This window comes from Populus nigra, chromosome 6 (assembly GCF_951802175.1).
Source record: "Populus nigra chromosome 6, ddPopNigr1.1, whole genome shotgun sequence".
NCBI lineage: Eukaryota > Viridiplantae > Streptophyta > Magnoliopsida > Malpighiales > Salicaceae > Populus > Populus nigra.
The window spans coordinates 783,516-809,688 of NC_084857.1; the positions used below are offsets into that span (position 1 = coordinate 783,516).

Consider the following 26,173-nt stretch of genomic DNA (forward strand, 5'->3'; position numbering starts at 1 on the left):
TGGGTGGTAGGGCAGAAAATTGAAAAAATATTGGAAGGCCAAAGTGTACAACCTGTCAAAGTAAAAGACCAACCAAAAGCAAAGAAAATAAATTTCTTCAGAAAAAAAAAACTGGCACTGCCCTGGTTGGTCTGCTCTGCTTTGATCTGGTCCCATAACGTCTCCATTAATTCAAACTTCAGCAAGAACTAATCTTTTTAGGTTTTTTCTAGAATTTTATTTGTGGGTTTTCTCTATTTTCTTCAAAAGAAAGAAAGAAAGAAAATATGATCGTGGCAGTTTCAGGCATGGATTCACTCGGTGAAAGAGCAGCAAAGATGAGAGAAGCACTTCAAAAAAGCCAAACTATAACTGATAATGTTGTTACAATTCTGGGTTCCTTTGATAGTCGTCTTTCAGTTCTTGAGACTGCTATGCGTCCTACTCAGGTAAGTAGATGCGGAATTTTTTTTTTGTTGGGTTGAGTTTTGTTTGGTTCTTGAGAAAATGATGGAAAAAGATTGGGACTTTGGGGTTTTTTTGGTGGCAAACTGAAGAACCCATATGAGATAATTGATACTAGTTGTTGGTGTTTAGTTTGGTTTTCTAATTGCTTTGACTTGTTCTTGCTGTTTTCTGTTTGCTGTTGATGTGCTGTTTGTTGTTTGGTTTGTGAGGAAGTGGAGGAAAGCTGAAAGATTTGACGGTTTTTTTCATCGTAGGTTGTAGAACCCAGATGAGATAAATGGTTAGTTGGGTGATTCAGAAGAGAAAATTATACGATTCTTGATTGGATCCTGGTTGCCAGTGTTTATTTTTTATTTGTAATTGAATTGACTGGTTATCCTTGCTGGGTATTGATTTATGATCTGCTGTTTAGTTGAGGGAATTTGGATCTTGAGTATTAAAATAATCACTGTTGAAGAATTCCAGATGGATGAATTGACTAGTAATTGGAGGCAATTAAATTATATTGATTCGATTGGTTTTCTTTGTTAAAATGTTGGGTTTAGATTGTTTTTGTTGAATTTGGCTGTGCTTAATCTGGACTTTGTAGATTAGAACGCATGCGATAAGGAAAGCTCATGAGAATATTGACAAGACACTAAAGGCTGCAGAGGTTATATTGACACAGTTTGATGCTTCTCGGCAGGTTGGTTTCATGTATTACTACAAATTTTGCTTTCTTGTTCTATTTGTAAATCACTATATATTTGATTGTTAGTGCCGTTACTTTCCCTGTTTTAGAGTATGTTTTGATTTTTTCATGATGTCTTCTTTTGCTTATAGCTGACTCACCCATTGAGACTAGCTTGATCAAAGTGTTTTTGTGCTTTCCCATTCAATTGCTAGACTAAGGTCTGTTTTGTCTCAAAAATAGGATTCTAGGTCTTCTTTAATCAGCATAACGGAATTAGTTGCCATTCTAAAACTTCCTTCGACATACCCATAGGTTGTTTTTTTTTGTTTTGCTGCCTTAACTTTTTTAATTTCTCAAGGTGAAAACTTGATGCCTTGTCTGAAATTTAATGGGTTATGTCTTTTCTCAAGTACTTCCTTTTCTTTGATGATGCATCGATTTTGATGTTTGAAATCTTTTACTCTTTGGATGCACATTTCTTGCACGTGACTGTTGATATCATCATCACTTCAATATTTAGGCAGAGGCTAAAATACTAAAGGGACCGCATGAGGACCTAGAAAGTTATCTAGAAGCAATTAATCAACTACGAAGCAACATTCGTTTCTTTAGTGGCAACAAAGGCTTTAAGAGCAGCGATGCAGTCATCAATAATGCAAATACCTTACTTGCTAAGGCTATTTCAAAGCTAGAAGATGAGTTTAAGCAGCTTTTGGCATTGTACAGGTATGTTGTCCAAGTGATGCTTTTCATGTTGCATGCCAGTTAGTTCTAACTGGTTATTGCTAATTCTTCTGCTTTTCTAACCATTTGGTGCTTCTATTATACACTGATGATATTTAACATTTCTCTATGTGTCAAGTGTCAACTGATAGTTATCTAATAATAAGCTTCAAGTGTCAACTGATAGTTATCTATGATATTTAACATTTCTTTATGGTGTTAGATGGAAGCTGGTCCCATGTGCTTGCTTCAACTTCCTTATCTTGCAGCATAAACTTATGTTTTGCTAGCTTATGAGCATGTATAGATTAACCTTTGGGGATATCATTTAGGACAGGCTTTTCAGTATTTGCAGCACGATTGTCCCTTTTTTCTATATGATGGCTACTTTAATTATTATGAAGGTAAGCTTTCATTTCATTAAACAACAATCAAGCTGGACTCTGTTTACTTCTCATGAACTCTCATCATCTGTCTATTTTGTTTTTGGAATTTATATACGATGCACGCTTGATATTGATCTCTCTAGTGATTCTGGATAGGAAGTGGTTGTTAATGACCTATGTATGCACTTTGTCTGGTCATGCAACTTAGCTTTGTTCATCTCACTAGCTTGTTTGTTTTTATTTTCTAAATTCCAGCAAGCCCGTGGAAACTGATCGTCTCTTTGAGTGCCTCCCTGAATCAATGCGGCCATCTTCAGAATCACCTGGAAACCCATTTAGTGGCAAAAATAATCATCATGAGCACCAAAACAGTACTTCAGAAATTGGTGGTTTCAAACATCTTACTCTCATACCTCCAAGGATTCTACCTTTGTTGCATGATTTAGCCCTGCAAATGGTTCAAGCTGGGAACCAACAGCAGTTACTTAGAATTTACAGGTAAAGAGCTTTGTCTTTTGACGAGTTCTGTGACTTGTAATATTATTTGCACTCTGAGCTATTTTGACCTCCATGATTTTTTTTTGTCCATCCATGTAGTTGTTTACTTCAGCTAAGTCAATTTTACAAAGCTTCAATACAACATTGGTTTTTTCTTACAACTTTAGTGCTTTCTTGGAATAAAATGTCTAAATGGCCCAGCCCAATATAAAAGGCAATTTCTGTGCTTTTAGAAACCAGATTGGTTCTAGTCTAAGGTAGATGTTAATTCAGGTTTTTTATTTTTTTTTACCTTGGAGTATTCTGCATGAAATCTAACTAGAAGAACTTCTAATTTTGCCTAGCTGAAGACATGTGAGCTTATAGAAAATTACAGTTTCTTTCCATGATTCTATGGTACTGCATGATTCCCAAGCCTTGTCAATATCAGCTAGCAGTTACTGCCTTATGCAACCTTATTTGACTTTATAGTTTAAATAGGAAGACATGGTATCAAATTGACAACTTCTTTGTTTTCATTCAGGGATACCCGTTCTTCAGTATTGGAGGAAAGCCTTCGCAAGTTGGGGGTTGAAAAGCTGAGCAAAGAGGATGTCCAAAGGATGCAATGGGAGGTGTTGGAAGCCAAGATTGGGAATTGGATTCATTTCATGCGCATTGCTGTAAGGAATTTGTGGACTTGCATACTTGTATTTATGTTGTACTTCCTAGTATCTAATTATGTTTTGTGCAGGTTAAAATCCTGTTTGTTGGAGAAAGAAGAGTCTGTGATCAAATATTTGAAGGGTTTGATACTCTCCTTGATCAATGCTTTGCTGAATGTACTACTAGTAGCGTCTCCATGCTTCTTAGTTTTGGGGATGCAATTGCCAGAAGCAAAAGGTCACCTGAGAAGTTATTTGTGCTTCTGGACATGTATGAGATAATGCGAGAACTACATTCAGAGGTATGGTTAGTGTGACATGTATACGAGGAATGCATTCTGTTTACTTCCTGTAAATTTGTTCAGTTTTATATGAATGAAATAAGAAACCAATATGTATAGCAGAAATTGCAATATTCATTTGTATATTAGCTCTTTCTTGCTTTGTTCCCCTCCTTTCTTTTGACTGAGTTCGATTCATATTCTTTCTTTGCTGAAGGAAAATAGGAGCCTATTTACACCGGTACCAAGTCTTAGATCCTTTTTTCCAGGTTTTCCACGTGGTGACTTTTTAGTACACAATTGAATCAAACATCTAAACACATATCTCCATCTGACACCAATTTGGTCTATTTATGCTACCGATTTATGATAATTTTGTGGATGCGAAATCTATAAAATATATGATAAATTTCATATTCCACTTGGATGCCAGAATAGATGTTTAAGCATGAGTTGCAATCAGGGTTAGTAATATTGTTGAGAAATAGGGCAGTATTGTAAATATACTGTGCAATGTTTATTGACTGCTAATTCTTTTGCAGGTTGAGGGAGTTTTTGGTGGTAAAGCTTGTAATGAAATTAGGGAATCCATGTTTGGTTTGACAAAAAGGCTTGCCCAGACAGCTCAAGAAACCTTTGGTGATTTTGAAGAAGCAGTTGAAAAAGATGCCACAAAAACTGCTGTTTTGGATGGGACTGTCCATCCTTTGACTAGTTATGTGATTAACTACGTGAAGTTTCTCTTTGAGTAAGTTCAGCTGACCATACTTTCGATCTTCTAGTTCCATCATTTAGCTGGTTCCATTTGTTCACTTTCAGTGCAGTGTTGTTTTCCAACTTGAAGCTATATGATGCAGCCATGCTAATGATCGTCAAGCTCTCTAAAATCACGGTCAAATCTTGGTTTATTTAATCATCAGGGACTCCCAAGCACATGAATTCTCTATAAATAGAAATAGATAATTGAGGGGATAATTAAATACCGTTACTGTAAAAACGGATCTCGCTGTGAAAGACCTACTACTGGGGAGGGTAGAGCCAAAAAGTTTAAACTTTACAAGTTAACAATAGCATTGAACCCAAAGACTGATGAATCCCTCCAGCATAGCATAGCCAAATAACGACATTAGTTTTATAATTGGGGTGTACTTTCTTTAGTCAGAGTGGTTGGCCAAAATATTCTTCGCTCACCTATTGACATTGAGCAACTTAGTTCTATTCTCTAAAACCCTTCTGGCCCTTTTTTTAACATTTCTTTTTTAATAAAATATTCCCATGCTGCTGGATTTGACATTGGATATGTTCGCATTATTTACCTGTAAACGGTGTATTAAATCTCTACAGCTATCAAACAACCTTGAAGCAACTCTTCCAAGAATTTGAAAGCAGTGGCGAAACAAATTCACAGTTAGCAAATGTAACAATGCGAATAATGCAGGCTCTTCAAACCAATCTGGATGGGAAATCTAAGCAGTATAGAGATCCAGCTCTGACTCACTTATTTCTCATGAACAATATTCACTACATGGTCAGATCTGTGCGCAGGTTTGTCGTGCTTAATTTTTCTCAGAGTTCTTAAAACATTACTAGTTCTCCTCGTGGCCAAGTTTCAGCGTGTAATATTTTGTTTTCAGATCAGAAGCCAAGGACTTATTAGGGGATGACTGGGTTCAAAGGCATAGAAGGGTTGTGCAGCAACATGCAAACCAATACAAAAGGACTGGTTGGTCAAAGGTGCTGTTTTGTTTGCCAATTAAATGAACTGCCAGATAACAACCATACTCTTAGTTAGCTTTTATTGATATCATATAGTCTCGATATTTTAGACATTTGAGGTAGCTGAAGGTGAAAGGTGCCCTCAAGATGCTCTCAAGGTGCCGGAAGCCTTGTGGACTAAATCTACTAGAAAATATGTGTTTGCTAGTCAAGTTGTTTTCAACATGAATGAAATATAACAAGAAGATACAGGTATAGGCAGTTGTGATAAATTCTAATACCCAAGGCATATGAAAGAAAAGTTGACAAAAATGGAACTTTTGTCAGTGGTAAAAAATAGAACAAAGAGGGAAAAAAAAAAATAGAACAAAGAGATGTGTATTTTCTTACTAGAAAGAAAAATAGATTTGTTGAGAGGACTTGCCTTTTATTTATTCTGTTCTATTAATACAATGAAAAGATCTATAGAGTAAAGTAACTGGATTTCACCTTACTAAATATTGGATTTTCAGATTCTTCAATGTCTCTCTACGCAAGGGCTTACCTCATCCGGGGGAGGAGGTTCTGCAGTACCTGGTGAGGGAGGAAGTGGCAGTGGAGCTTCAAGAGGGTTGATTAAAGACAGGTCAAATCAATTCACATTATCTTTTCATTTTCATATTCACAAACTTTTCTGACCTGGATGGAGAAGCATGTTATATGTTCAGGTTCAAGACTTTCAATGTACAATTTGAGGAGCTTCACCAAAAACAATCTCAGTGGACTGTTCCTGACACTGAGTTGCGAGAGTCACTAAGGCTTGCTGTTGCTGAAGTCTTGTTGCCTGCTTACAGATCCTTTATAAAACGCTTTGGGTATGTTCTGTCCCATTATCCTTGCCCCACAGATACATATGCTTCTTAATATTCTTGTAGATTTGAAAAAAACATTTATCTTTTGTAATGTGGTTTTTGCAAGAGAATGGGGCACATGCATTAGTTTAAACTTGATCTGAAAATAGTAAAATATGTACATCAATGTTCAGATTTTATATCGGGCAGGCTCATTTGTGATGGTAAGGGACGGGGAGTTGTTATAATTTTTGCATTTTTGTGTCTTTTTTCTTTTTTTCAACCCGGAAGCTCATTTCAGTTTCTGCTCCAAACTATCTAGATCATGGTAGAAAAAAGCTTGAAACCTAATCCAAGGGGAAAGATGATGTGGAATTCTGCTCCATCTTGACATCGTCTTTCCCCTTTTCAATTCTGAATGTTGTAAAACCTAGGTTCTGGTGCTGCCACTACAATAAAGATTGTGCAAACCCACATATTTAATTGTACCGTGGTCTTCTATTTGTATAATTTCCCTCATTTTGTTGCAGGCCCCTAGTTGAGAGTGGGAAGAATCCTCAGAAGTACATTAGATACACAGCTGAGGATCTGGAAAGAATGCTGGGTGAATTTTTTGAGGGGAAGACCTTGAATGAACCCAGGCGGTAAGTTTTGATGCTCTCTTGAAAAGTGGGCACATGCTCACGATCTAGTAGCTCACGCAACAAACTTTCTTTGGAATGCTTAGTAGTTAGGTTCCTCCCCCATTGTAGGAGTGACAGTGCCTTAGTTCGGATGATGATATTGTGAGAGGGGGGGTCTTGTGCATCTATGTACCATTTGTAAAGGCTGTGAATAAATGTATTCTTCCTATTTGATTTTAACAGAATTAAAGACTTTTTTGCCGTAGCTTGTGCTATTGGCCAAGAGTTTCTTTGTATTGATGCTATAGATCGGCTTTTTTCAATTTCCCAAAGATGCAGACCATATATATGTTTTTCAGTTTTGTGGTATATATTGTGGTGGAGATGGATTGCCCTGCCATGGCCTCATATTTCTTTTCTCCAGCAAGATCATCATTACCCACCATTCCTAATTCTAGACGGTTACTTCGGCTATATTATATGAACAACGCGCTCCCACTTGAAGAGAGAGCTGAGAGAATACAAAATACGCATAGACAAGTGTGTTATCCCAAAAACAAAAGAGCCCAACCTACCTCCACCAATCACATGTTCAAACAACTCATTTATTACATTAAGTGAATGAATAAGCTGTTAGAAGAGGAATGAATAAGCTTCAACATTAAGTGATTCTAGGTGTGTTGTGTTGATACAATACTATGGTTTAGTACACCAAAATTCATTCCCCATCCTTTGCTCTTGACACCAAGAATGATATCTTTATACATATATATAAAATCAAGTATTTGTCACCAAAAATAATAAAGTCTAAACTAAGAAAATAATTTCTCATTTAATCAAAATGGGCCAAGGCTAATTACACTATTCAGGATATCAAGGGAGACAGCATGTGTCTGATTGGGTCCAAACATCCTCGCCTCCAAAAAAAAAAAAAAAAATCAACCTGCCGCCAAAAACAGAAAACCAAATGGACCAGCTTTTGCCACGTGACGCAAAATCTAGCCATGACTGACCTTCTTGAAATACCGTTATTTGCCTTCTCTTGTGTTCTCTGGCTCTTAGAAAAAGTCCTTCTCTTTCGATCATCAATTCTTGTTTGGTTTCTAAGAAAATTGCCATGGAGAATAATATTTCACCAAAGGGTATGTAAATGTAAAATATCGTTGTTTTTTCATGTTTGATTTGGTCTTGTGGTTTTCTTTTAAATGTTTCTTTTGTGACTGTTGATCACTGGCTTTGAAAAATATTTGTGGGTTTTGAAGATAAGGAAGACGAGACAAGGGAATGTAGCAGCAAGGAGTCATGTGAGTGCAAGCCAGGAAAACCTGTTTCTGATGATATAATACCTCATATTCTCAACTTGTGAGTACTTTCTTTTCTTTACTTTGCTTTTGATTCTATCTGTTTTTAATGCTACTTCGGTTAGATAAAGTCATGAATCAATTGTTTTTGTTTGAAATCATTGCCATTAAATTTAACCAAAGAAGTGGACGAAGTCTCAGTCTGCGAAAGCTGTCCTGAGGATGCCTCTACCTGTAAAACTAAAAAGGAAAAAAAAACTAGTGGTAAGAGCTTGGGACTAAGGGGTTTTGCTCCCTCTTAGGTTTCAGGTTCAAACCCTATGGCTGCTCATATGATGGCCACTGGAGGCTTACATGGTCGTTAACTTCAGGGCCCGTGGGATTAGTCGAGGTGCGCGCAAGCTGGCCCGGACACCCACGATAATCAAAAAAAAAAAAAGGAAAAAAAAATCTGTGATGTTTAAATGGAAATAGAATGAAAGGGAAATTCCTGCTTTCCATGATGATGGGTGTTCAGATGATAGTGAAATTCTGTTCTTGGTCATCAAGACTGACTCTTTATTGATCACTTCAAGATGTTCATCGAGGTTCTTTAATTGATTGTTTCAGATATGGATCTTGTGCCACACCTCGCGACTTTGAAATCTATGCTTCAAATGCTTCCTTTGAAGATCCACTCATGTGTGCTCATGGGTATGTAAATATTGTTGCCTCGAAATGTTTTGCTAGTAAAGTGAACCTGATTTTTAAACTTAAAACACACTGCATCACAGAGCACTGTTTGGATTACAAAACTGGATTGATAAGCGGAGTTCTGTTGTAATTACATGTAGAGATGTAGTTTGTATATGCTGCTATATGAAAGAGCTATTCAAAATTGTTAGCATTTTTCATGGAGTGAACATTTATAACTTTTCACAGTGAACAGAGTTTTGTTGTTCCATTGATCTCTTTTTGGTAGGCTTTAATTAGAATCAGTATTTTTTTGCTTGTTTTAGCCAGAGAATGTTATGGGAATGAGTGCCTTTGCAGTTTCTGATTTTATGATTCCACAGGGTGAAGCAGATCAAGTCAGCATTCTATTCACTTTCTAAGGTACTTTATTTTCGGTGCTGGTAATAATCTTCTTCTTTCAACATATCAAGTATTTTATTCAATTCGTTTATGCTTATATGTGTTGATCTCTCAAGAGAATATTTAAAGGGGCCTGAAGAGAATTTCAATTTAACTTTCTGATTTTTCTGGAGACGCGTCATGATTTCCTAAGCTCTCTCCCCCTCTTGGATTTTGCTCTTATCATTATGTCTAAATTTCAAGGGACATGCATATCTTGTTTGATGGTTTCATGTTTGGAATTACTAGTGATCATTGTTTCAATGCTACTGTTGATCATGTATTGAATTGGAAAAAAAATGTTAATTGTTTTTCAGATATTTAGCGAATCAAGAATTGTTGAATACAGCGTGAAAGAAAAAGCAATGTCACCGAAAAAGCAAGAGGTTCAAAACTTCTTCTGCAATTTCTTTTCACTATTTTTTCAAGGTTTGGTTATTGGTACAGATTTTTGAAGCTTTACGTGTACATTTGCTTTAGATATTAATTGACAACAAGCAGAACTATAAGTTCCTAGGAAGAAGTATAGACATGATATCACTCATTAAGCTATATGTGGAGGATGGGAAGGTTGTTCGCCACGAAGATTGGTATGCTCTACAGATGCCCATGTAGAATTCTCCGTCATCTTGACCTACAGTATAGTTATGCTTATGTTCAATTCTGCATTAATTTTATACAGGTGGGACAAGAAGCCTCTAAGAAATAGAGAAACAATCAAGTTTCCAATGGCTGGCCGCTTTATGGAAACACTTCGCAGGGGATCAATGCTTGCAACTCATGCTATGATGGGGTTCGGGAAGGACCCAACCATGTAAAATTACTCTTAGAATCAAAAAGATATGTCGTGCTTTTCTTCTGCTTAATTCGTGTTCATGCCTGTATTGGTGTTGTATTTGTCGCTTAATCACATCAGCAAGCCATATATTGCTGGCCGTTCTGCTTTAAATTAGTATTACGAGTAATAATCAGCAATTACAAGTTTGTATTCAAGTAATGTATAATGTTTAGCAGCTTTACGTTCAAGCTCCATTTTCTTGTTGCAGAAAGCTGTGTCCAGGTAATTATTGGAGGGAACAAGCTTTGTAATCACTGTGCATATTTCATTTACATATGATTTCTCTCAATGAAGTTTACATTTCCTACTTTATATTAGTTTGGCATTGCAATACAACTGCATTTTTTAGAATTTCTTAATTTCTTTTTTAAACTTCAATCTAATATTTTTTTATTGTTTTGATGTCGAATATAAAGTTTCAAAAATAAAAAAAATATTATTTTAATATATTTTTAAAAAAAAAATATTTTGAAAAATAATATTTCTCATACTCACAAATAAGCACGAGTGGTGATAGCAGCGGTAGACAAATTAGCCGAATGTTAGCTTACTGGGCATCGACTCATAACAGGGCTAGGCAGCCACAATAACAGAGAGGGAAAAAGGAAGGAGGTGAAGTATGGGAGGAAGTTATGTTGTTTGCTTATGATCACATTGATTGCAGTTTACCAGAAATAAATTGATTACAAGCATACCTGCGCAAACCACACAGTTAACCTTTCAAGTTTTTGCTTAGATATCAGTGATGGATCGACAGAGAGATGAGACTGATCAAGCATGAGATCCACCCCTTTAACATCAATTGACCTCCTCTCACAACATTTATAGTCAAGAGGTTGAAGTCATTGGATGTGTGCTTGTCTCCTAAACCATCAACTATTTTCCAGTAAAATTCTCTCATCATGTCTTGTGTGAAGAAGAGAGGACCTTAATTTTAGGCTTTAACCTTGATTGCCATATATATCGTCATTTCCAGTTGTTCTTCTTTTTGTTGAATCTCGATGTGCTAGACTGTAGATGTGTTTTTTTCCTGTTCATAGCTGCTGCTTTATAAATGTTTATTTTTTCCTTTAATATAACGTGCAAATGCCATGTTATACAGCACTAGAATTCTCAAGCTTTAAAGTTTAAAAAAAATAGAAAAAAAATAGAAAAAACTCTTATGTACTCTTGAAACTCTAACTCTTCAGATTAAAACCCTGTAATCTAAAATCTAACTAAAAAATAAATTCTAAATAGCCAAGAAAGCTATAAAAACAACAGAACTAGGATCGATCAATCTTGTCCATAATGATTGAAAGCTATGGTCTATATATCTCTCCAAGATTCTCAAAGACAAAATCGAACAATGATTGAAAGCGAAAAAACATATCGAATATCCAAAACCATATCTAACATTCTCTCGTTAAATTTCACGCCGGAGCCTCTTTTTGACTGGTCTTTCCATGCTGCTTTGCCTTTGAGATTTATTTATAACCCCACAATAAGCCTAAAGCCTAGTTGCTCTCTCTCTCTCCCCATTATCATGTGAGAATGATGAGTGAAGGATCCAAGACTATAGGGTTCTTCAGGCATAGATGCATCAGTTATGGAGAGAGTGAAAGATGGGTGATTCTATGATAAAGCTTTTTTCTTTGTCGGAGTTCAATTATACACTAGTAATTGGAGTTTCAGATCCAAGAATTCCCTTACTTTCATGCAAAACTCTCTTACATGAGAAAGAAGGAGCTTTATGTACATGGTGACCTTAAATAAGAACAGCCATTTTAGCTAGCTACCTTTCTTTTTCCAAAGACTGCAAAAGTATTAAGGTGTGGAAACTTTGTCTCCATGCCATTCTTTTTCGGCAAAGGGCTCCACTCCCTCCCTCAAAATCAAAAGCTTGAGGCGTGGAAGCTGTCCTCGATGAGACACTGCTATTGCAGTATATGAAAGATAAAAGATGTGAGAAGTAATGCCTTTGAAAAGAGTGTGCATTTTGAATACTTTATGCCCTAATGACCCTAAAAAGAATACATCCAGTGGGTTCATGCTTTTGTATTTCCTTTTCCCATTCCTTTTTATCACTTGTGATGATTTTCCGTTCATGTTCTAAGATTATACAAGGATAACGGCTAGTATAAATATTCATCTCACAAAATAAAAAAACCTTTTGGACATTATTATTAAATCGGGGTAATTAGTTCAGTTGATCCAAGACCCGAAAGTTAATATGACATGCCTTATTCGACTTGATAGATTAAATTACTAATCGGTCAATTTATTTAAAATTTAATTTAATTGTTTTTATAAATTTTCTTTTGAAAATAATATTATTTTAGATTAAGTTGGATTAACCTATTTAAATTATGACTAAAGGATTGAGTCATTGACTAAGCTTAATTCATGAGTTTAATAATTTTATTTTTCATTTATTATCTTGTGTTACCATGAAATTAACTTGAAGAAAAATATGAAACAAATTAAGATCATGCAGTTCTGCCCCACCTCATCATACCCATGAACATAAAACAAGCTAGCAAGTAGTAACAACCTTGTGATTAATGATACACTGATCAAGACCTAAATGTTGTTGAACTTGATATTTGACTTAGGTTGATTAACATTAATACATAGATTAGCTAGGACCTTGAAGAATATCACTGTCTTGTTAACAACTCATTAATATTTATATTAGTGCTTAAATGGGTATTTAGTTAGACGCTAAAAAGGTCAAAGGATTCTGTCACTAAACCAAGCAACAGCTGCTAGAAAGCCCAGAATTTGAATTGCGGCAGCCACTGAAGTAGACTAAAAGTGAGTTTGGAAAACAGCTGACTAAGTTTTAGCTGATCATCATCTGACTATTTTGTCCAAGAGAATGTTTTCTGCATGTCGGATAAACATGAATTGTAGTGGATTAAGGGTGTCTGAAACGATTGACGAAAAGGTCACGAAGAATATGCAAGAAAAAACCATCCCCTCAGGAAGAAAAGAGACCAGAAAATCAACATTTTCTGAAAGATGTTTGTTATTGTTCTCAAAAGTCTTCTGGGGTATGATATATTGTTAATTATAAGTGTGCAAACACGATAAGAGCAATCAAAAACATGTCTAGATATGTTTCTTTAAAGATTAACAGAAATTCAAAGGAAAAAGAGGAAGAATTAGGATGTGTGTGGAGCTTATAAGCATGGCTATAAGAACCAGTTAAGTTTCGAGTCGTAGGTTGGCTAGATTAAATCACTAGTCGATGAGTTAACTTTTTTTTAATAAAAATAATATAAAAGGTGTTGTTTTGAAATAAAACTTGGTCTGAACTAGATTTTGGATGGACGGGTCTATATTATTGACCCACCGGCCTAGCCGTTGTTTATAACCATGTCTCTGCTGGTCATGGACTCAAGGGTACAATCTCCCGGCAAGTCACACAAGCTTTTCGTGGAATTGGATAACATCCCATAAGACTTCTTGGTTACATCAATCATTCATGGAAATTGCTATCATTCATTCTCATGACTTCTTGCTCAAATCTTTTAACCATTTATCCCTTAATGGGAACAAAGCTCGAGGTCTTGTCTTCAAGTGACAAAGGCTACCCATTATCATCAACTAAGTGGAGCAGTTCTTAAAAATTTAAGGGGCTGCTGTTGAATAAGGATTGGTTCCAACCTAATTACTATCATAATGCTGTGAAGTGTACTTATCTCTTAGACCAAACCCATGGTGTAAGAAAATTTTGTTATTGGTTACATGAGATAATATTAAAATTTTCTGATCTTTTTGCCGGGTATTCCTTTTCTTTTTTCCTTTTCCCTTTGTTCTCCTCGCTTCTTTTGTCTTACTCAAGTAAGAACATGACAGTTGGAGATGAGTAAAGCAGGGTGAGTTTCACATTTTGGAATACTTAAGCCATTGCTTTCCTTGTTTGATTTTATGTTCTAAAGCTTACAAAAGAATGGAAAGCATAGGCTCACTACTTTTTGTAGTTTAGTCAAGGTTAGTTCGTACTCATGCTAAGATTCTCTGGGGAGGTGTAAAGAGCTTGTATTTATGAGTCTTTTGGTTTCTTACAAGTAGAGGAAGGTATAGAGCTTTCTGAAAGATGAAGCTTATTCCTCTTTTCGTTAACAAAATGATACCTCTGAAGTTTGAACAAAATCTTCAAGAACAACATGCAAGAACCAAAATCTAAACCTAGCTACATTCCTCCTCTTTTGGTGCTTATACCACCTGATAGGGTGGCTTGGACCACTCCTTTCAAGCTAGTTACCAGTTGCTACATATATAGCATGCGTGATATATTCAGCAGAATAAACTCAAAACAATTTTAGATTAATCAGCCAGCTACATGGCTGGATATGTTAGAACTAGAGAAAAGGAAAGATAAAAGTTTACATTTGAATGGTGAGGAGCTGGCAAGGTCCCATGATTTGTTCTTCAGGTATATAGCTTGTTAATTAATATAATTATCATCATCTATATATATATATATATATATATATATATATATATATAAAACAAATTCTTCAAACATGGTCCCATAAAGTCTTAAAAAAACGATCTTCCTTTTTGGGATTCTAAAGTGAAAACTTCTTTATGGTCTAAAGATTAGATGCTTCTTGTTTTTGTGCTGATCCTCTTTTTGGTTGATGATCATTCCCTCCTTACACTTCTCAAAGACTAGAATGTTGAGTTTTAATAAACCTACCAAACAAATATAGTAATAAAGCGAACACTTGCCCACTAGTCATAAAGTATAGTGTTCACTTTTTAATAGTTGTTTCCCATGGAAGATTTTTTTTTCTTCCTTGTTTCTCTTCCAAAGTAGCCACTCCTTTGCATAACCTTGAAGTTATGAATCTAACCTTTCGATTTTCAACAAAAAATTTTTTATCACTAGTTAAGTCTTAGTGTTTGTGTCTGCGTTTCAAGCTAAAAAAGCATTATTTTTTTTACTTGAATCGCAATTTCACCACAAATGAGCCCTTAATCACCATGTTTATCATTGCTGGAACTATAAGATCAGTATAAAGGCAATTTGAGATGATATAGAATATAAACTTGCATGGAAGATTGCCTAACTTGTGCAAAGAAATGAAATCTTGGAGGAAAACCATGATTAGATTTGCAGTATGTAACATCAAGTTAAGAAATAAAAAGACATAAATATACAGCAAAGCCTTACTTAGCTAAGTGCCTAAATCCTGTCAACTCCCCCCCTCCATGTAAGATCAGAAAAGAATTTTTCTTTTTCCCCTTTGTTAGTTTAATCTCTCTCTCCGCACATAAATCCAAAAAAAAACCAAAAAAAAAAAGAAAAGAAAAGAAAGAAAGGTCCTTCAATATTAAATATCTAACAGATATACCCCCCCTAACTTAATTCTTGAATTTTGAAAACAACCTGCCTATCCACAGATTCTAAAATCCCATATTCTGCAAGTGAACATTGATCATCTCCATTATCGCCAAAGGAAATATTCAGGTCAAGTGAAAGAACTAGACTTTTCTCCTCCATGACATCCTCATCTTCCTTGTCTTCATGATTGTCCCCGGTTTTTTGCCTTCTTGGAGGAGAACATGCTCTGGACACCGAACAGAAGCTTTCACAGCTGAAAATAATAATGGCATCCTTAAGAGGGACTTTTTCACCATCAGGAAGTGTTACATTTCCATTTTCAATTGCTTGCTTGATACCCTTTTGAGAACAGTTGTCAACTTGATCCACATCTTCCATGAAGAACACGCGATGAGGATTTTCATTCAAAGCTAGGCCAAGTCTCTCAAGATAACTGCAACCCAACTCATCTCTTGCCCTCTTGTTTTTGGATTCTTCGATAGAATCAGCTCTTGATGAGGAGAAATTGCTCAAACCAATCGATACAAAGTTGCTTTGAGAGCCAAAAACTAGTCTAGCTAGCTCCCTTGCAATCTTTTCTTTACCTTCAAAATCAACACCTAAGAAAAACAGCCAAGTTTCTGCTTTGTCTTCTATGTGATTCAACTTTCCTTTCCTTTTCCTCATTCCAGACCTGCACTCAAGGATAGTGGTTGCAATTTCAGGAATGATATCCTTCTGCCATGGAACCTTCTTCTCCAAGCCACTACGTAGATTCTTCCAGCTGTAGTCATTGAACTCCTTGAAGCTTTGGACACCCTCAATATCATCCATTGCCTCACTTGAAGAAGCTGAATTTGGACTAGAGTTGGGATTTGACAAAAGGTCGGGTTTGGGAACATTTCTCAAACTGCTTTCATAACCTTCATTGCTGCATTCTGAAATCCAAATCTGGTTCTCTTTTTCAAACTGTTTATGTTCAAAAATCACTGGCCAACTTAGGTGTGTCTGTTGTGAATCGGTGTTGCGCTCTTGCGAGGAGAATGAATTCGTTGAAGGAAGAGACGAAGCAAATTTGATGGTTTTCTGAGGATAGGACTGTTTGTGGACTGAATCAAAAAGAGAAATCCCTTTATTGCATAGATATTCCTGCTAAACAAGTTCCAAGTGCAAGGAGTGTTAATTTAATTGAAGTACTATTGATGTAGCCAAGATTCATTATAAACTTTGAAGTTCATGTAAAATAAGCACCTGGTCATTGGTCGTATTTCTTTCAGTTTCTTTGCACTGCTGGAGCCATAAGGGCAAGCTTGAATTGTTGGAAATAGTAACGCTAGAAGTGGATTCCTTGTTATGGGTCCTACCTACTAGGCTTTGAGCTTCTTTATTGAAGTTGACAGAGTAATCTGTCCGGCAAGTTGAGTGGTTATCAACTCTAGATTCAAGCAGTGGCCAACTGGACCCATTCAAAGATGCCTTGCTTCTGGATTGATGAGATTGTGAATCACTGAAAGAAAGTAAAGAACAGAAAGATTAGTACTAATGGGGATACGATAAACAGATGAGCTTGAAATAGCACTTTAATTAAAATTTAAGGACTTACCTATCGAGTTTGAGACTTAGGTTCAGGCTCCCAACTGGAATTGTTACAGGATTAAGTTCCCACATAGTCTCTAGAGAAGGGTGGCCTGCTTTACACTTCATGTAAGTTTGGAAAGTAGCGATCCCCATAAGCCACAACCTTCCCGTTTCACTGAATCCATGAACTAATCTTTTGAGCTCCAAGACTATGTGATCTACAGTGCAGTAGTAGCTTCTCCTTTGCTCACCATAGCTTGACCAAAAATCAGCTATCCATTTGAGATCACCCAGATATAAAACCACCCCCGTGCTTATATAGCTCTTCACAATACACCTAAGCTCCAGAAGCTTCTGTTCAAGGTCCTCTTTGGAAAGACTTCTGAAAGAGAAAAGAGGAAAGTTTTTGAACCTCACAGACCTCAAATCCCCAGAAACCTCCCCTCTCTCAAACTTGTCCATCACTCCCCTAACTACGCTCTCAGCAGTAGCCAGGCACTCTCCTGTGATGATAGTGTTTCTTTTTTTTCCCACCAATGTGTTTAAGACACTCATTACATCATCATTCCTTACTTGATCTAATGGTTTGCTGTGTATGATTCCAAACTGACTGAAAGGTAGAGATTGAGACACACTAGCGCTAAGAACTTGAGGTTTGATGATTTCTTTGGGCTGACAGGTGACAGTAAGAGAACTTTGAGGACAAATATCCAAAGAAACAGTTTGTTCTACCTTGTTTTTCACTTGAGTACTAGAGAAACCAGCCTCCCTCATGACTCTACTAACACTAGGATCATCTAGGATAGAGATAATGAGCTGTTCTATCTCAATTTTCAAAGCTAAAATGGGCTGTTGCTGGTTTTCGATGGACCCTCGCCGTTGGTGAGCCTGAGCACGCTTAAAGGCCGCAACCAAGGCATTGGAGAGGGAAGGGTAAGAGGAGTGAGGGCCTAATAGGGCACTAGAAGTGGACGCAGGGAGGCGATTAAGCGCCACATTGAAGCAGAGCTCCAGAGCTTTGCATTGAAGAGGATGAGAGTGGGATTGAAGGCAAGCCCTTCTGAGAAGACCAGTAGAGGAAGCAAGCATTGTGCTTGCTACATGAAGAGGAGTGACTTGAGCATGGCCTCGCCGCCTAGCAAGACCAACTGCTTGTTTCACCAAACTAACAGCCTCGGGAGTAAGAGCCTGCTGTACACTGCAAATTCCAGCCCTCATTTTTCTCTAGTTTTGAATGTTCACTTATATAATGATAAGAAGTTTCAAAGATATCTAACTAGATGAAGGAAAACTAGATGATCGTTCAAAGAGGTTTAGGCTTCATGTGTGGATAACAAGAGAAGTAGAAGTAAGGAATTTCTTATGTAAACTCACAGTCAAGCTACCAATATATATGAAGAAGCAGCTATCTGCTGGTTTATATTTTGCTTGTGAGGGAAGAGGTGTGGCAATTAAGTGTAGATATTATGGGCTATGGGATTGTGCTTTTCTTGCTAGTGAGGCAAGATTTTAGTCTTTGTATGTGAAAGTGCTTTGCATGTGATATCCAACTTTCTCTTTCTCTCATCATATAAAGGTTAGTGGATTAAAAAAAAAAAGGTTGGTGTCTCTATATTGTGGGAGCTATAAATTATATCAACATTTTGCAAAGCACTAAGCTTTAAGGACTATGAATGGAATAATCACTTTGTTAAATCATATATATATAATGACTGATGCATTATGTACTATATAAGTTATTAAAGGTTGGAAGAATAAGCTCAAAAGTAGATAATGAAAAAAAGAAAAGGAAAAAAGAGAAAGGGCAAAGAAAAGGAAAGGCAAATCCACCAATACCAAGAAGCTGAAGTAAAGAAGAGAGGACTGCCTGTCTGTTTGAAGGGAATTGGGAACTGTAGTAGTGCTTTACTTTGCTCTCTTATCAAAGAAGAGGAATAATGCCTTTGATGATTGCGTAATGGATGGCCACAAACTTCTATTTTCCTTGAACAGATATTGTATGAAATCTATGTAAAAAACATTCTTTACCCCCCTCCCCGGCCATAAAGTTGGCTTTGATGAGGGCCTTCAACTCAAATCAAGTTTTTGATTTAGCCCATGACCCTATAGGAGCCCTTCAATAATTAGCTAATCTCCAATTATCTTCTTTTCTGGGATGCTGGAGTAGTACTGTTGTTACAGTCTCATGCTTATATAATATTGATACATAGAACATTAATCATGCTTGTTGGAATCCCACCACTCTCACAGAATTGGACATGGTCATCAGAAAATTCCACTCTATTTTCCACAATATATAGCATTAGAGTACTCGTTTGAGTTTTCCCTGGATCAGACTTGCACTAGATATCACATTGCAGTATTGCACGTCTCTTGATCAGCTATAGCTCTTTCCCCTGCCAAGCTCCTACCTAGCTAATTGTCACTTGAATAGGAAATCCTTGGCTGACAGAATGTTTCATCTGCATGCAGACTTACAGCTAATAGCTTGCTTCTATCAATCCCATGTTCTTGTTGTTGATGCATTGCTTAATTAGTCATCGTAGTTCCTACTTGAAGCTAGCACAGGATAAAAATGCACATAGGCAGAACCAGAGCTGATGCATGGAAGGCTCTAAACACAGTCTAGGCCTAGCAAGGCTAGCATAGTAGATACAAACAAAATATATTAGTGACTTGAGTTAGACCCCGTCTGTCTGAAAAGAAACGGCAAAACGGTCAACTAGTCAAACAAAATTGTCAGGATAAACTCAAACGACAAGCCGGTGACATGTTGGTGACAACGTGAAAGAAGTAAAGAAGTTCAACTTACCTCAAAACTAAGAATACTTTTCAGAAACCCCCCTAAAACTCTTATCAAGGGAATGCGGTAAAAAAATATATGCAATTCAAGGATTTAACAATAGATTATTCTCCATGATTTAACTGTCTTGATGAGCAGGTTTCATTGCATGCGTAAGATTGCATAAAATATCTTTTTTCCGTTTTACATATCTCAAGTACCGGAATAAACATTAAATATTTAAGGGGATTTTAGAAAATAGGGACTAAATTGATAAGACTCGTAAATATCAGGGATCGAGACGTAAAAATTGCCACAGATAGTTGGTATCCAGCAAAACCATGTCAGTATCTGGTCCTCTCTGTCTCACAGATTTCAAAACCATAGCTACTGATCTCCAAAATTTGTGACTTTTTTGGGTTGTATCTTTTGTGAATTTGTCTGAACTAACACGGGTTTGATTTCTTGGATTGAATTAGTGTCAGAGTTTGTTTCTTTTTATTATTTGTCTGATGAACATGTTCCTGCATTCGATTTTGCTATTTTGACTGTGGGCTTGAAACATTGAATTCCTTGCAAAATAGTGGAGGTAAACAAATAGTATGTCCTAAATGGGCTGGAATTGATATGTTTACTGAGCAGATCAAGTTGAAAAAAAACAGGTTAGAACAACCCAAATATACTTTTTTATTGGATTATTGAATCGATTAAAATTTAATTAGTTTAATCTATGGACTCGGTTTTATAATGGATCAGCTAGTTATTACTAGTTGAGGTTGGAATCATGTCCAAGTTCTAGACACGGAATATACTGTGATGATTTTTCTTTATCTTTCTAGTTGTTTTTCTATCTTTCTTTATCAATTCATGGACACGTATGCAGTAGTAATCTGCACCTGCCTGAAATGCATGCTGTTAAGTGTCAAATATATCTGCTGAAGAATGATGTTTTTGAATGCTTTTTTGTTATGTTCTTCGCGTCTCGTTATCATGTTTCAATTTGTATGGTTCTTGTGTTTCCCTTTAAAAGAAGGGTTTCGGTTATAATGTAGTGTTCGTTTGGCTGTTTGCGTGATTTTTTTTATTTTTTTTATGGAACTGTCACATGTTTATATGCACATGAGATTGGCTTGTTTATGTGTTCTTCATTTGCAGTTTAGGGTTGCATGTACACACGATTCAAATGTCTGGTTGCCTATAAACTGAATTGAGAAACTGGGTGCTGCCTGTGGCAGTGATGCCAGCATAATTGTTCCTCTGATACGTCCCAGAATTCAAATTTCACAAGTGATGAAGATGTATAAGGTGAATTCTTACATGCAATTTGGCTGCTCACTTGAGATTGTCGTGGATAAATCACAAGAGGGATCATAATTTTGAATAAGATATGGTTGCATTGGGGGAATTCATATATGTCAGTGAAGGATGCCCAATGCAACAATATCTTCATCAAAATTTAAGAAGAGTCTGAGGAAGTGCCAGGGAACTTTGCATTAGAGGACAGCGATCTCTGCACTTGATGTTGGCTGTGGAACTTGATGTTTCAATAAGGTGCTTCCTTGAGCGATTTCCATAATGATTATTGATAGGAGTTAAGGAACAACTTACTTGTGTTGCATAATTTTGTCATTTTAGGCTTGTTAAGATGGTCTGAACTCTGAAGTTGCTTTTACTTATTTAGGAATTTGGCGTTTCATTGTATTGAAGACATGGGAATTTCTAAGAAGCCTTACATCACAGGAAATTTCCATCTAGAGTAACAAAAGAAGGAAAATATTATAGCCTCCCTGGTCTAATCTGAAAAGGGAATGATGAAATCGGTAGTTTAGACAATCAGAGGAATGCAGCAAGGCAGATTGCAGATCAGTTAGGAGTAAAGCTAAAGTTTTCAGGGACAAGAGGATGTAGTTGCCGCCATATTGATATGTTAAGGTTCTATCATGAGAGGTCAATCATATCATAAGCTGGTGATCTTTAATGACTATGAAGATGGAGGGAGGGAGGAATTTAGAGTTGTTTTCCATACACAATGATACTTGTTTTAATTAAGAGTTGAATCAGCAGATCTGAGGATGCTTACATGGACTTTAGCTTTACAAAAATGTCTTGGAATTCGCTTGAAGCAGATGATACTAATTCAGCAGTTCTTGCTAAAGTGCAGCAGCTAATTAATCGCTTGTTCTACTTTGTATAAACCTCTACGTTTTCAGAGCTACAGCTTTCAGTGTCTTCAAGTGGAATTTGGATGGTCATGCTGTCAGTCATACAAAGTAGTAGAACTCATGATTCTTGTTTACATAAAGTTCTCAATTTGATAATATATAAGGTTGTGTTTGATTAGTGTCTTTAGTAAAAAAGAAGAGGTGAAACATTTACGAAAGAGACAAAAACGTATTTGACTGTACTTTAAATACAAGGAGGCATGTCTCTTCTATCTTCACTGTATCCATTTTTTCTGTCATTCTTGTTTATATCACAAGGGATTCTTGTTTATTGAAACAACAGTGGAAAATTTTCGATGGGTTCTCCACTTCACTGTGTCCAATCTTATATGGTAACCCAAGATTTGAGATTGCCTTCGCTATGAACAGGGGAAGAGGAAACCACAGAATATATTCGAGACGAGTCTCTTACAAGGACACGGCTTTTTTCTTTTTTATCTGAAGTCACTTGTATTTCTATCAATTTCCATGACAACTCCTTGCGTTTCTTTTTTTACCCTTTTTTGATGAAATAAAAAAAAATGGAGCAACGTAACGTGTGCATTCAAAAAGATGAAAACAACCTCTGACCTTCTATATAACTTCTTTTTAAATGTGGACATGTGAAAGTGGTATATGAACAAATCTATTAAACGTTCCACTGCAGTTTCATATACTGTTTAGACAGTGGGTTAAATCTGGTTGATGATATCAATGCATTGCGTGTAGGTTTAGCTAACAGTTCTTGAGGAAATCGATAGCTCGCATTTGCAATGCAGTTTAGCTAATTTCGTAGACTGATATATGTTCGGTCAAACACGCCATTTTAGGTGGCTTCTTTTAACAGGTCAGATTACCAGAATTCAGACCAGACGTTGAGCAGCTTCTACAGCAGAACATCTATTAAAGAAGATCATTCTATCACCCGATGTCTGCATTAAACGTTAGATTAGCCATCTAGATTGTGTAGTCACGGTTCATTTGCAACAATAATCTCACATTCTTTCAACGATTCTCCTTGAACCTAGCTGGAGATTCACAGGCGGAGAACAAGAGGCAGAACCTTCAAATTAATTCTAATATTTCTTGCCATTTTCAAGAAGGGGAGAGATTTCATAATCATCATAGTAATTAATGTACACGAAAAGAAGCTCTAATCTCATTTTGTTTTTCTTAAATCCTACTAATATAAGCAAAACTGGAATCATGAAAGCTAAGACTATACCATCCCTTCTTCCTCATCAATCTCATTATGCCCTTTCAATGAACATAGAGGAGATGAAGAGGAAGAGGTAGAATCAGAACAAGGAGCAGCTGCAATCCCACAAAGTAGATCGACAAATGCCCCAACTATATACCCATGATTCTTCTTCCCATTGACCTTCAAATACCACCCCAATAACTCCTCTAAACAATCCCAATCTTTAAGTCCATGAGACTCCACCATCTCCTCCATTGACCTTCTAAAATCAACATATGGGTTTTCAGACTCCATTGCTAGCTCTACACTTTCTTTGAATGGAAACCCTCCTGTTTTTGCCTCTTCTAGTATTGAGTTTGTGTCACCAGGCTCAAAAAACAACCTTTCTGATCTCACCCCACGCACAACAACCTCCAATGACTCCCCGTCATAGTCCTCCGACTCAGTTGAGAAGCTCGTAGTTTCTGACGAGTCAGTGAACCATGACTCTGGTGTTTCAACCCCTTCAGAAGGATCAAAGAAGACTGAGTTTACAGTCTTGATAACATCATCTCCAGCCCTGAAAGAAAGAGTCTTTGGGTGCTTGCATGAAGGCCATTTTTGCCATGCATGCTCTGTTTCTTTGCCCCTGAAGAGTGTTGGTATCTTCATTTTTCTTGCTCTCTTGGTCTCAAACACTAGAAAGAGATGATGTATAGGCTTAAATGGTGTCTCGCGATCAATGAATGTCTATGGCCTTTTTGGTTTGCTATTAATGTGATCAGAGGAAGTTGTGAGAGTTGTATTTAAAGAAGATGCGAAGAGGAGTAGGGGAGGATGAAAAGGAAATGGGACAGGTAGGGCCTGTGATCATGTGAGTATTAAATTCTGAGTTGCATAATTGAATGTGATATTAAATGTCTCTCCTCATAGCAACTAAACATAACACAACTTTTTTTTACGTTCAAAAGCTTCCTATAATAAATGGAGCTCCCGTGAATTGTTTTGTTGATGTTTTTCTGTCCCATAATTTTACTAGCCCTTTCATAACCCATCTCTTCCAAGCTCTTGTTAACTTTCTATAGAAAGAATTGTTATAAAACTCATTTTTAGCTTTATAGATCAACCCGAGATCTTAAATTAATTCATGTAAATCTGAGCTAACTTATAACTTAAATTTTAGATCGAGCTAGATTTAATAACTTTAATTAAAAGTGTTATGCTTATTTTTTTAATTCAAGAAGGTGTATATTTGATAACGCGGTGTAGCAAAAGTGTTTTTTAATTATAAATATATTAAAATGATATTTTTTATATTTTATAATTTTTGATATTAGTACATTAAAATCATCAAAAGAACACTTAAAAATAAATCAATTAAATGTTTTTTCAAGTAAAATATAATTTAAAAAACATTTAAAAATGCAAATTGAATCTTAAAAACAAACACGCATCCCAAGTGTTCTTGAAAAAACACTTTAAACTCTTATCCTAAATTAATGAAATGACTTTTTGAAAAAAATAGTTAGAATAATTCTCAATATTGCGTATCGATAATAACTTTTTTATACTATTTCTCGTACCATAGCTTTAAATTGATTATTCATACTCATGCTAGAGGGCTGTGAAAGAAAATATTGTTCTTCACAAGCTCTTTCTTCAAACTCGAATTGAAATTGACACTTAAAGTACCAATTATTCAAGAAATTAAAGAAGATTGTTTTAGCTAAACAAATTATGAAGAGAGTTAGAGTCTCTCAGCAGACAAAGGGTTTATTCGAGATTATACTAGTGGTTGTGATTAAAAGTACTTTTTTATTTAGAAATACATTAAAATAATATTTTTTATTTTTTAAAAATTATTTTTGAGATTAATAAATCAAAATGATCTAAAAATATAAAAAATAATTTTAAAAAGATATATAAATTTTAAAAAAACACAATTTCCACTTCACCCAATCGAGGCCAAACTGGATTGAATAAAATTTACTTGGATGAGAAAGCCCTAATTAGGCACGATATATTTCGTAAATGAGGAAGTAAGCTTGGTAGTTCTCTCGCCGTGAACCACGTGATGGTAATCATATACTATGTCGAGGAACCTGTTTTTAATTATTACAGTAATTGAAAGAGACAAAATACATTAGGAAATTCAAGAACTTCGTTTGGGAAAAAGGAGAAATTAATGGGATTGAAAAAATAAATGAGGCAAAATTCATGTGATTTTTTTTTTAAAAAAAAAGAACGGTTTAATGAGGCACACTAGGGAATTTAAGATTATATTTTCTAGAAAAAATCATTTTAGATTTCTATCTTCATTTCTTTAAACGAACATATGTTTTTTCTACGGCTGAAATATTAGAAAAAATGCAAACCAGAGGCAAAATTCATGTGACTTTTTTATAATTCTATCTTCATTTAAACTATATTTCTTTTTCATTGTCTTCCCCTATTCGACGTCTGTCTGTTAATAATGGCTCTGAACACACTTCAAGAATCAGACCCTTTGTTGACGATTGGGCCACTTTATGGTCAGCAATATTTACGGTGTTTAATTTTCATCCAAGGCCATCCTTGGAGTTTCATATAGATATGTGCTGAAATATTCAATTTTAGAATGACCTCACAAACCCTAAGTTGAATAGAGCCGTACCATCGACCAGATCAAAATTGGCTTGCCATTTGGGGTCACTTTGGAGGCACCATACTTCTCTTTCATGGAAAGAAAAGGCATGTTGTTGTTTAAACGATAGGTTTTTGGATTATATATCGTGTCAACTTATATGTCATGATGGGTTATTTTTTTTTTTTATTAAAACGATATTATTTTGTTCTTTAAAAAATCATGAAGAACATTCATGTAACTAATTTACCGATCAGACAATCACAGAGAGTTTGGTGGTGTCGAAGAAGGATATGTTACCTAGTTATGGAAGAACAAAAACCCTACGTGGTCATTGGGTGCGTAGAAAAAAAAACAATCTCTTGCTCGTGCGATTTGAATGGTTCGTGCTGGAATCAGTAGATCAGTGGGTGCGTAGT

At 36.0% G+C, this 26,173-nt stretch overlaps 4 protein-coding genes and 1 long non-coding RNA gene across 6 annotated transcripts; 3 read left to right on the forward strand and 2 right to left on the reverse strand.

The window, feature by feature from the left end:
• The first annotated feature begins 30 nt into the window (after positions 1–30).
• On the forward strand, positions 31–7,153 carry LOC133697061 (exocyst complex component EXO70A1-like). The gene is made up of 12 exons (XM_062119400.1): positions 31–428; positions 1,037–1,132; positions 1,641–1,846; positions 2,485–2,727; positions 3,251–3,389; positions 3,461–3,673; positions 4,195–4,400; positions 4,997–5,197; positions 5,287–5,386; positions 5,881–5,993; positions 6,076–6,222; positions 6,729–7,153. The coding sequence occupies exons 1-12, from the start codon at positions 267–269 to the stop codon at positions 6,844–6,846; spliced, it is 1,944 nt and encodes a 647-aa protein (XP_061975384.1). The 5' UTR covers positions 31–266; the 3' UTR covers positions 6,847–7,153.
• A 653-nt stretch (positions 7,154–7,806) lies between these two features.
• Positions 7,807–10,267, forward strand: LOC133697062 (uncharacterized). Its single transcript, XM_062119401.1, has 7 exons — positions 7,807–7,963; positions 8,084–8,183; positions 8,732–8,815; positions 9,178–9,217; positions 9,553–9,621; positions 9,716–9,825; positions 9,918–10,267. The coding sequence occupies exons 1-7, from the start codon at positions 7,939–7,941 to the stop codon at positions 10,051–10,053; spliced, it is 564 nt and encodes a 187-aa protein (XP_061975385.1). The 5' UTR covers positions 7,807–7,938; the 3' UTR covers positions 10,054–10,267.
• A 4,890-nt stretch (positions 10,268–15,157) lies between these two features.
• LOC133695876 (protein SMAX1-LIKE 3-like) lies at positions 15,158–18,445 on the reverse strand. Of its 2 annotated transcripts, none has more exons than XM_062117843.1 (3): positions 16,994–18,445; positions 16,642–16,897; positions 15,158–16,542 (listed from the first exon to the last, which is right to left on the reverse strand). In XM_062117843.1, the coding sequence occupies exons 1-3, from the start codon at positions 18,184–18,186 to the stop codon at positions 15,427–15,429; spliced, it is 2,565 nt and encodes an 854-aa protein (XP_061973827.1). In that variant the 5' UTR covers positions 18,187–18,445; the 3' UTR covers positions 15,158–15,426. The 2 variants fall into 2 exon arrangements, with proteins under 2 accessions (XP_061973827.1, XP_061973828.1); XM_062117844.1 differs by having other exon boundaries at positions 15,158–16,539; positions 16,994–18,442.
• A 1,670-nt stretch (positions 18,446–20,115) lies between these two features.
• On the forward strand, positions 20,116–22,280 carry LOC133695631 (uncharacterized). The gene is made up of 2 exons (XR_009842507.1): positions 20,116–21,301; positions 21,432–22,280. It is a non-coding gene; the product is annotated as an uncharacterized LOC133695631 (long non-coding RNA).
• Positions 22,281–23,015: 735 nt separating this feature from the next.
• Positions 23,016–23,933, reverse strand: LOC133697842 (transcription repressor OFP13-like). Its single transcript, XM_062120648.1, has one exon. The coding sequence runs from the start codon at positions 23,801–23,803 to the stop codon at positions 23,171–23,173; it is 633 nt and encodes a 210-aa protein (XP_061976632.1). The 5' UTR covers positions 23,804–23,933; the 3' UTR covers positions 23,016–23,170.
• Positions 23,934–26,173: the final 2,240 nt, after the last annotated feature.

Coding starts and splice junctions, on each gene's coding strand:
- LOC133697061 (XM_062119400.1), top strand. CDS start 267: ATGATCGTGGCAGTTTCAGGCATGGATTCACTCGGTGAAAGAGCAGCA. Junction 429..1,036: donor CTGCTATGCGTCCTACTCAG/GTAAGTAGATGC, acceptor TGGACTTTGTAG/ATTAGAACGCATGCGATAAG. Junction 2,728..3,250: donor CAGTTACTTAGAATTTACAG/GTAAAGAGCTTT, acceptor GTTTTCATTCAG/GGATACCCGTTCTTCAGTAT.
- LOC133697062 (XM_062119401.1), top strand. CDS start 7,939: ATGGAGAATAATATTTCACCAAAGG. Junction 8,184..8,731: donor ATACCTCATATTCTCAACTT/GTGAGTACTTTC, acceptor TGATTGTTTCAG/ATATGGATCTTGTGCCACAC. Junction 9,826..9,917: donor GTTGTTCGCCACGAAGATTG/GTATGCTCTACA, acceptor AATTTTATACAG/GTGGGACAAGAAGCCTCTAA.
- LOC133697842 (XM_062120648.1), bottom strand. CDS start 23,803: ATGAAGATACCAACACTCTTCAGGGGCAAAGAAACAGAGCATGCATGG.
- LOC133695876 (XM_062117843.1), bottom strand. CDS start 18,186: ATGAGGGCTGGAATTTGCAGTGTACAGCAGGCTCTTACTCCCGAGGCT. Junction 16,898..16,993: donor CTAAGTCTCAAACTCGATAG/GTAAGTCCTTAA, acceptor ACTTTCTTTCAG/TGATTCACAATCTCATCAAT. Junction 16,543..16,641: donor GAAATACGACCAATGACCAG/GTGCTTATTTTA, acceptor GAACTTGTTTAG/CAGGAATATCTATGCAATAA.